Source organism: Telmatherina bonti, assembly GCF_933228915.1.
Source record: "Telmatherina bonti genome assembly, chromosome: 12".
Taxonomy (NCBI): domain Eukaryota; kingdom Metazoa; phylum Chordata; class Actinopteri; order Atheriniformes; family Telmatherinidae; genus Telmatherina; species Telmatherina bonti.
This window is the reverse complement of record NC_136610.1, coordinates 22,202,898-22,212,710: the sequence shown is the minus strand read 5'-3', so window position 1 is coordinate 22,212,710 and position 9,813 is coordinate 22,202,898. Positions and strand designations below refer to the sequence as shown.

Genomic DNA, 9,813 nt, shown 5'->3' with positions numbered 1-9,813 from the left:
CATTTACCATTTATCAAGTTGTAGAAGAGTTTTTTCCCCACTTCACAGACATGTCTGACTGGTTTAGATATTATTTTTTTGTTTTTTAGATTTTGAAGCTTGCAGTATATATATATATTTTTTTTTTTTTCCAAATTTCAAAACTTCATGCAAAATTCTTTAAACAAGCATTTATTTGAAAAGCAGCTCGCCATGCATGACATCTAAACATTTGCATTCTCAGCATCTAAAATCTTCTAAGTCAGTATTCAGGTTCATCCACATCAGATGCTAGTCTGTGTTTAGTTATCCCCATAACATGGTTTATCCAGCGGTAATAAACAGACATCCGGGTGTACACACCATATTTCCCTTCTTTTGCACATTCCTCCCCCCAGCTTACGATCCCTGTCAGGAACCATGTGTCATGAATGCTGTTTGCATGAGGACCTCCACTGTCACCCTGACAAGCATCTTTTTCCTCATTGTAGTATCCCGCGCAGAACATGACTGGTGTGATCCTGGCGTTGCTGCTGTGTTTACACTCTGTGCGGTCTGTAAAGGGAACCTCAACCTTCTGCAATGTGTTAGCTGTGGATCCAAGAAAGCGCATGCGCCCCCAGCCGCTGACTGTAGCGGGCGATGACATCTTCACCAAGGCCTCAGTGAAAGCCATGGGCCCGATGCAGATGGGCCGCACCGTTGCAGAGAAGGCAATGGGGTTTTTCAGATGGAGCATGGCAATGTCATGGTTGTACAAGCTTAGACTTGCATTGTAGCGTGGATGTATGTGCTGCTCCAACACCTCATAGCCATGCTCTGCTTCTTCATTAATGAAAATGTTATGCTCACCTGGATGTAGAGATATCAGATGTAAGTGGGACAAATTCCTAAATATAACTTAACTGTTATGTTTGCCTTCCCTTGTGAAGTAGGCAAGTGAAGCATCTTGTTACAGTCTGACACATAAACTACAGCAACACTGCAATAACTTTTTGATTTTCTATTGTTCTGCATTGTTAAAGAGAGTAATAAAGCAGACAACGGTGATATTAATTCAAACAAAAGTTCATGTAAGCTCAAAAAACTCAAACCGAAAACAAACATGCTGTGTGTGAGAAAGTAAAGCAAACTGTTTTCTTTCCTTTTTTTCATAGACTGAAGCATCATATTATGGAAACAGTTGATCTTTGACTTTCTGTGAACTGATATATGCTGGCAATCAAAAGCTCCATCATGTCATCATACTGTGACTCTTACCCACTCTGACCAAGAAGGACGTCTTTTGGCCTACGAGGCAATGAGCAGCGGTGATAATCCAGCGTTCTTTGAGGATGGAGCCCCCACAGAATAAACGACCACTGGGATGAGCTACCAATGCCACCTGAAAAGAAAGAGAACATGAACATAGCTATGAGAGGTAAAGCCAAACACATAACACCATACTTCCTACATGTGTCTCTTACACTTGTGTTTCAATACATCACCTGCCATGGGATCTCTCCTGGAAGGACCTCCCTCCCGCCAACAATGCGTTTTAAAGTCTTAGGCGGCTCTTCTGAGGGGATTTCAGAGATATTGTGTGCCAACAGAGAAAGTTTCTTTCTAAATCGTTTCACAATAGAATGATTTGTGGTGAGAAACTTGTCTGTGGTACTGGCTGGTGTTGAGGAAGGGGCTGCAGTAGAGGTCATGTTAGTCAGTGAAGAGTTGTGCTTTACGCTTTCATCCTCAGGTATGACGAGAGATCTTCTGAATGTGTTGCTTTCAGTCAGTGCAGTTCTGCCGCAAGGAAATTCAACTAGTGATGAGAGAAATATGATCTAAGTTGTCAAACAAGTATTCAAAGTCATAATAACTATGATGTTTATTGGAGATTTCACTATCCAGACCTTCTGCTTCACAGTTGACCCCATCCTTCATCAGCCTGTATCCTGTTGCACAGGAGCATTTTGCTCCAAAAGTTTCCATAGAGTCACAGAAATGCATGCAATCTCCATTGTTCACATCACATCTTTTTGCAATGACTGAGGATAAAAACAGCCCAGAGACTAAGTTATTCTCATTTTCTGAATAATTATGATGAACTAAATGACATTGTGTTGCTCAAACCTTGGATGACCCAATAATAATATATTTAAAACAACTATAGAAGTTGGTCTCAAACATTGACATGGCACTAAAATGATTAAAATAGGCTTGTTTGTCTTTTGTTTGTTTATCTCCCATGGAGAAAATGGCAACATACACAAAGCACAGAGAAGGCGTCTCTTAAAGACCAGTATGGACAGGATGAACAGCTCTAAGAGAAAATGTGAACATGATCTTTAATGGTTCCTTGGTGACTGTCAAATTATGCTTATTCTGTTCGATGCGATCAACACTCACCACAAAGAAGCTTTAGCTGCTGTTTTTAGACGATCAAGAAAGACAATCTAAATTTGGAACTTAAAAGTGGATTGGTGCTTGATGTGAGACACAGATTAAATTTGGAAACATGAGAAAAGCATCTGGCTGTTAAATCTTGGATATCATATTGTCAACTAATTTGGGTCATGCAGGCAAACAAATCTAATTTTGTTTGATCCAAAAGTAGGACATGCACTCACCAATTTCACAGTTCATCCCAGTGAAGCCAGGTCCACACATGCAGGTGTAGTAGCCCAGATGGTCCTCACATGACCCCTGGTTCAGACATGGACTTGACTTACACTGATTGCCGTCTGTAGACATCCAAATATGGGACATTGACTCAAAGTCATCAATAACACTTATTGTATAAGTTAATGTACTTCAGAAGCATTGCTTGATTCAAACAAAAATGCAACTTTCTTTTACCAGATAAAGATACATTTTTTCCTTTAGTTTTAAAGTTAAGAATACCAAAATATTCAGCTGTACAATAGCATGCAGAATCTCTAGTTTATTTCTGATGACAAAATAACACTTTTAATCTACCCTTACCCATATATCCCACCCAGAACTCCATCTAAAACACAAAATAAAGTCACTAATGAGAAAAAACAACAAAGATAATTAGTTATTTACACCAAAAGGACCAAATACACACTGTCTTTTCATCATTCTCAAAGGTCTCTCTCGCCTCTTCCAGGTCACATTTTTCCTCTAAACATTCTCGCTCCAAGTTGCCCTCTAGCAGCTCCTCAAAGAAGCCAGTGTTGTAACGTTTGTGTCTCTGCAGGACACCGTCAGCTGTTGGACCGGAGAGAAACAAAGAGCCAGTGCCTGGAGAAGGGGCTAGAGAGGAAATAGCTTCTGTTTGAGTGCTGCAGCTGTCTTCATCACAATAATCCATGAACATCAGGGAAAATCTTACCTCCAGAGCCAAGCTGGAAGTCCAAATGCAGCAAAAACAACAAAACTAGTGCTATTCCAACTGTCCGTGACATCCTGTAAGACACACTCTGGACCATCACTCCAAAGTACAAATCTGAGTTTGCACATGTTCACTCTCAATTTTCTCCATGTTTGTTCAGCGAAAACAATCTGATGGTCGGGAAAACCAGCGTGTCAACATTCCACACACAAGAGAAGAGGTTTCAACGAGATAACTTGTGTTGATCCTTAAATAAACCTAAAGTGCAGACATAAAAGGAGGATGATTTGGAAGATAATTTGACCAACTATGTCAAAGCTGGAAAATCACACTTTCAGCTCCATGTATGGCGCACCAAAAATGATGTGAGTGGGTTTAACAACAGTTTGTCTACATGACTCATGACCTGAATTTTACTCCTGCTGTCACAGCGTTTTGTTTTGTTTTGTTTTTCACATTCCAGATTTTCAGCACCTAACCATCCGACTGAACAGATGGTTCAAGCATTGGCTTGATGAAATTGTGGCATTTTGACCAAGTTTCTACCACCTTAGTTTCATCATGGTTCAATCAGCCAAAGACAAGGAGGTCTTGAAATTAAGTTTGCCTATCTTCTGTTTTTCATGGATACTTTGTTTTAACAGCATTGTAAGACAAAGAAGTCAACAAGTTAAAGACTACACATGAAAAAGGATAACAGTGCCTCTTTGAGTTACATTAAAAATAACTTTAACATAGTAAATATCTCAGCTTCATGAGTGAAATTAAATAAGTTGAATTGATCTGATATTGCATCGATGAAGTTTAGTAAACCTTTTGTTAAGAAAAACCTCTTTGGACTGATCTGAAGGCTAGAAAACTTTTTAGTTGACAAAAGTGCACTTTGAGCTTTGCACCACAAGATGGTGTGCATGCACCTCAGAACAGTAAGCCTGAGCAAGCGATAAAACTTCATCTTTATATATATATATATATATATATATATATATATGTGTGTGTGTGTGTGTGTGTGTGTGTGTGTGTGTGTGTGTGTGTGTGTGTGTGTGTGTGTGTGTCCAAACTGTTGACTGGTGGTGTATATATATATATATATATATATATATATATATGTGTGTGTGTGTGTGTCCAAACTGTTGACTGGTGGTGTATATATATATATATATATATATATATATATATATATATATAAAATTCAATCAAACTGTACTCATCACAATGAAGGATCTGAAAATCCTTATGCGTCAGTAGTCAAATAAGTTTGATGTTTCAGCTGAATAAACAATTCAAGGTTTAATTTTCAGCCACATTCCAGGCTGCTGAATGATGAACATGGACAATATAATCGTGTTAATCACTGTCTCCAGTATATACTTATTGATTTTCACACATGCTATATGTTCCTCTGCTGGACTGAAACAGAAGCTCTACTCTGCAGCCATCTGTTGCCATGGAGATTAATAGTACTGGAGCTTCATTAACAATTGGCTTTTTTCCCCCATTCACCAAACGTGTGTTTAAACTGAAAAGAACATACTTCAAGTTAAAAACACTGACTGAACCATGTTTATTATCTCAAGTGACTCTGTTCAAGAAATGATCTTCAGCTTTGCTTGTTAAAAAAGAACCAAATAAATTCAATTTATTTCAAACTGAACTTTAATGGTTTGTTGTTTGATCATTTAAACATGGTGTGTTGTGATTCTTGATGCCGTAAATGAAAAAAAAAAAAACTTTATAAAAGAGTTTGGGCTATTTCAACTAAAGTAAAAATTAAACTAAGGTATCATCTTATGGTAAGTGCAAGAGTAAGACCATTAGCCAAACCAAGGGTTTTACAGGTTGTAGGTTGTTGCACATTGAAAATAATGAGATTAGCACATCCTGTGTAGGTTTAAACCTCTGGTTTTATCATTTCACAGTAGACAGCCATTGCAATGCATTCTGGCCTGAAGTATATTATGAACCAAATATAAGTTGTTAATCAGGATCATTCTCTAAGACAACAACAGGTTAAATGACTTTATTTAAACTTATAAAACTTTTTCTTCCTGCCCTTTAACTCTTTTATCATCACTCAGTATGGTAAATCAATACTCCAGACAGTGATACAGTCAGAGGTGTGGGATGCTGATTCAGCATGCCAGCCAAAGATTTAACTCTGGTGTCATTTTCTGGTCTGGTGTATAAGCTGGAACCCATCAATCGGTCTGGAATCCCCCCAGTGGGAGTCTAAAGTCATCTCAAGTGTTGGCAACTATTGACTACAAGCCAATAGTTTTTCTTTCACTGAATCATTCAAGAGGCTGAATAATTCATACTTGAGTAATTAACACTGTCTACTCAGGGCAAACGCTTCTCATTCTTTATTACTCAGGATTGCAAGAGTAAAATAGTAAATAGTTATTTACAGTATTTTTTGCAGACTGTCAATGAATAAATAATAGGCTGATCTGTTCTTATGAGTTGTGCAAACACAAAAAGGTTGCACACCCAGCAACACATTTGTTGAGTCATATTTCTAAATCTAAGTCTGCTGCTGAGCCTCATGGAGAGAATGTGGACTTGATAATCACAGTAACATACTTTCCACATAGTCTCGCAGCCTGGTTAAATAGCAGAGTGGTTGCATGCCATTGACTGGGCTTATCATCCTGTAGAAGGTGCAGGGGAAAATATAAAAATGGGTTTAGTTATTCTAACTGAGGTGATGACCGATGTGTAGAGCGGATTTACAGTACTTGACGGTTTGAGATTGGCGAAGTTGATACATGAATGAAGAGAAGAAAGTTGTCACGAAAGCAATGGAGATGTGGTGTGGACCCAAACGCAGAGACGAGGGAACAGGGATGCAGGTTCAAGACTGATTTATTTTTAACCCAGGAAACTAAGAACAGACAAACTAACTGAGATACAAAATGATCCAGCAAACAATGAGTGAACATAAGTGGTATAAATACACAGGAAAAACCGAACGAGAAACAGGTGAAACAAATGAACTAAATGAACCCAGCTGAACCAAATCAATGAACAGGAAATCTAAGAAGCTAACCAAGAACCAAGACAGGAAAAACTACAAAATAAAACAGGAAGCCCAAAAACAAAGCACAGAAAAACCCAAATCATGACAAAAGTGAAATACTCTGTTACTGACTATCGATTTAAGAGGATCCCTCTGACATCTCTGTCTTGTCTCTGTCTTTGGAAGCACCACACAGTTGGGAGTCTGTGTCGACTCCAATTAGATTATTCATTACAGTTGGAGATCAAGTCAGAGCCTTGCAGATAATAAAAAACTCTGATGCTTGCTCAGTGCTATTGATTGCTACTGCGCCGTATCTCCTGGGTTGTGAGGAGTTCAGGCAGCTCAGACCTTATTCCATAAATAATGACATGTTGTCATATGTGAGGGCCTTTTCTTTCGCTGTGGTCGAACCTTCTTCTGCTGTAGCCAACCAGAATATTTGTAAAGCTCAAAAGAAAAGAAAAGTGATTTGTGGGGAATAATCTGAATGGCAAATCACCAGTGAGGACTTCATGTTATTATATTTTATTTCTTACCTGCTTGGTTACAGTTAGGAAAATACACTGGTTTGGAAAAGAACGAACCTTGTTTTACTACTACCACTTGTTAAAACAAAAAAACTCAATATTTAAGGCTCCCAGTCTGAACAGACCTGTCTACAAATGACTCACATGGTTCAGGCATAAAAGACACCTCAAAAGGAATGCATTACTATGGAGAAATGCTGGCTGTCAAAACAGATATGGACAATCCACACACTCATCTTTGTAAATATTTCTCTGTATTTACTATAACTAAAATAAGACCAAGGTGAGCTCAAGCTCTCAACGCGGACAGAGACCGACTCCCTGTTCAATGAGTTCTGCTTTTGTGGTATTTAGTCATAGTAGAAGCTTCGGGCTGAACAGCAACACAGACACAAATGCCAACATCCAGTCAAAACAAAACTTGAACTTGATGCTCTGTTTGGATGATCTTTTTTATAAGTTTTTTTAAATTTTTTTTCTCCAGTATTTATAGAGACAGAGCGGTTGAATATCATCTTGTGTAGTGAATGAAGCATTTAATGGTAGCACAACTTCCACACAATGACAATGGGGGGATTTTTCAAAAATAGATCAGAGAAACAAGAATTAATTAACCTCCATGTTCCTGCATCTTACAGGTAGTTCAACATTTTCTTTCCAAGTGTCTTTATAAATAAGCCCTGTTCTCTTCAGATAGAGATTGCAACACAGTTCAGTTGTTACTTGTCCTCTCAGTGAGAGTAGGACTTTCTTTCTGACAAAGGGCAGTCAAATGATTAATCATTTCAATGTTTTTCTCAGCAAAAGCCACACTTATAAGACATCCATATAAAGGTTTTCTGACTGTTTGGCTTACCTCTGCTGAAAGGTCAACAGAGGTCGCAGCACACTGCTCCTGATCAAAACACACTTTTGTGGTGGTTGAGTCGAATCTGAGGGTGAAATTAGATATCGAAACGACAATCTGATGGTAATATGTGTACCTAAGGCTTTCAGCATTCGCACCCATAAGATCATTACAATCTGCTGAACAATGAATGAACAGGTTTAGATGCATTGCCACCTGTTGCAGTCTCAGACCTCAGTTTTTTTTGTGTGCTGTCATTTGGTTTGTTTAATGCCCCACCACACTGTTCCACACTAGTTCAAATATTTCTCCGCTCCACAAAGCATCACATCTGTAGAATGATTGTGCATTTGAGTGGCCAGAAAATGTGTCTGAATACCATACCTCTCAACAGCAACATTTATTACCTGCACGCAAGTTTCCTTTATGAAGCTGCCAATCTACAATAAGTGACACTGCCACCTTGTGGATCCCTCAAATATATTAACAGAGTGGGCCTGACCAAAGTCACATTTTATTTTTCATCTTATTAAGTCTTTATCAAACGTTATAGAGAAGGGGTAGGACTCAATAGGTCCTGCAGGTCTCTTCCTGCTTCTTTTCAAACACGTAGTTTTTTCTTTGTGTTGTGATTTTTGTAAATTCTGTTTTCTTCTATTATTTGGCATTATAGGTGTGTTACATCACAATTGCAGGCCCATGTGAATAAGCGAGTAACAACTAAAGAAGATGACAATGTGGAGGTAGTCATAAGTCAGTTACATTTATGAACTCCAGCCAAAAGCAAAACAAACAGAACACTCCTACCTACAAAATAAAAGGACAACAGATCTAACCACCAAATGATAAAAGAATAACGACCAACTTCTTATCTACCTGAACTTCAACATAAACAGGAGAAAAAGATGCCACCTGAACAGAAACTCTACCCTACAAGACCAATCTAGTAAACTAGAGATGATACAAATCAACTCTCACAAACAAGCAAACAAGCAAACAAACAGCAAATGGCCAAAATGCCAGTATGTGCAGATCCACAGGCCCTTTAAAGGCCACTTCCAGACACTGACTGACTGAACGTGGCCACCTTAGGCAGCATGATCCTCACATGAATAACACTTTTAACTCCTTGCTCTAATTAAGATACTAATATATACACAAGTCAACTGAGGGTACTTTACATTAAGAGGTCAAAACCTGGCAATGAGAAACCCAACAATTTCCTCCTGAGCAGCACCTGACAACAGCAGGGATGAAAATTTCCCTTTTAATAGGAAAAACCCTCTAACAGAGCCAAGCCCAGCATGAGCAGCCATCTGCCTCTTCCAGTCAGAGAACAGGAGTACAGAGGGAACATGTGAGCAGTGAGAAACAATACACAATCAAAACTGGACAGAATAGCCAACTTAGTGACCAGAGATCTTCAACATGCCACAAGCAGATAGCAAACAGCAAGCAAACAAGCACAATTACCAAACTCTTCCAAAGGTTTTCTGAACATCATGCTTATGTTTCTGAAGGAAACAAAATATTAATCGGATGATAAAGCAATGTACTACATGTTCCAGACATTTCAGAAACTTTCCTCCTGGCAATTTACATCTCTGAAGATATGACTGTTTTCATAATTCTTTAAGTACTAGAACCTCTGGCTGTAAGCTGTACTGTGGGGGGTAAATAAATGTAAATGTTGTAACTGCTTTACACTCTGAGATAGGAAGAAGAATTATGCTACTGGGCACTACACACAACTCTCCAGTCTAATGAACTTGTGCAGTAATATCCACAAGAAGCGCTATAAAAAGCACAGAGGCCCCCACTTCTCTTCTTGATGAAGCCATTGACATTAATGTGATATTTCAGTTATCTGGCTGCATTAATCAGTAACATATGTGATTTGAAAGCTTTTACAGTCCCCCAGTTATACCCATGCTTAATTACTTTATTTTACTGAATCAGTAAATTAATCATTTATGGTGTCCTGACTAACATTTAAAACTTGTTTAAAAAAATTACAATTTACATGTTATGTGTTGGATAAAAATGGGGTAAACGAATGCTGCAGTAAAACTCAACAATATTTACATTTAATAAAATTCAT

The 9,813-nt window shown here is 38.3% G+C and overlaps 1 protein-coding gene across 1 annotated transcript; it reads right to left on the bottom strand.

Moving 5' to 3' along the window:
• Positions 1–241: 241 nt before the first annotated feature.
• Positions 242–3,444, bottom strand: f9a (coagulation factor IXa; the record flags this gene model as incomplete). The annotated part of the gene is given in 10 exon segments (XM_079250083.1): positions 242–831; positions 1,240–1,363; positions 1,467–1,537; positions 1,637–1,780; positions 1,872–2,006; positions 2,589–2,702; positions 2,944–2,968; positions 3,050–3,237; positions 3,317–3,428; positions 3,430–3,444. Coding segments are annotated over 10 exon segments (1,518 nt in total).
• Between the last annotated feature and the right edge of the window lie 6,369 nt (positions 3,445–9,813).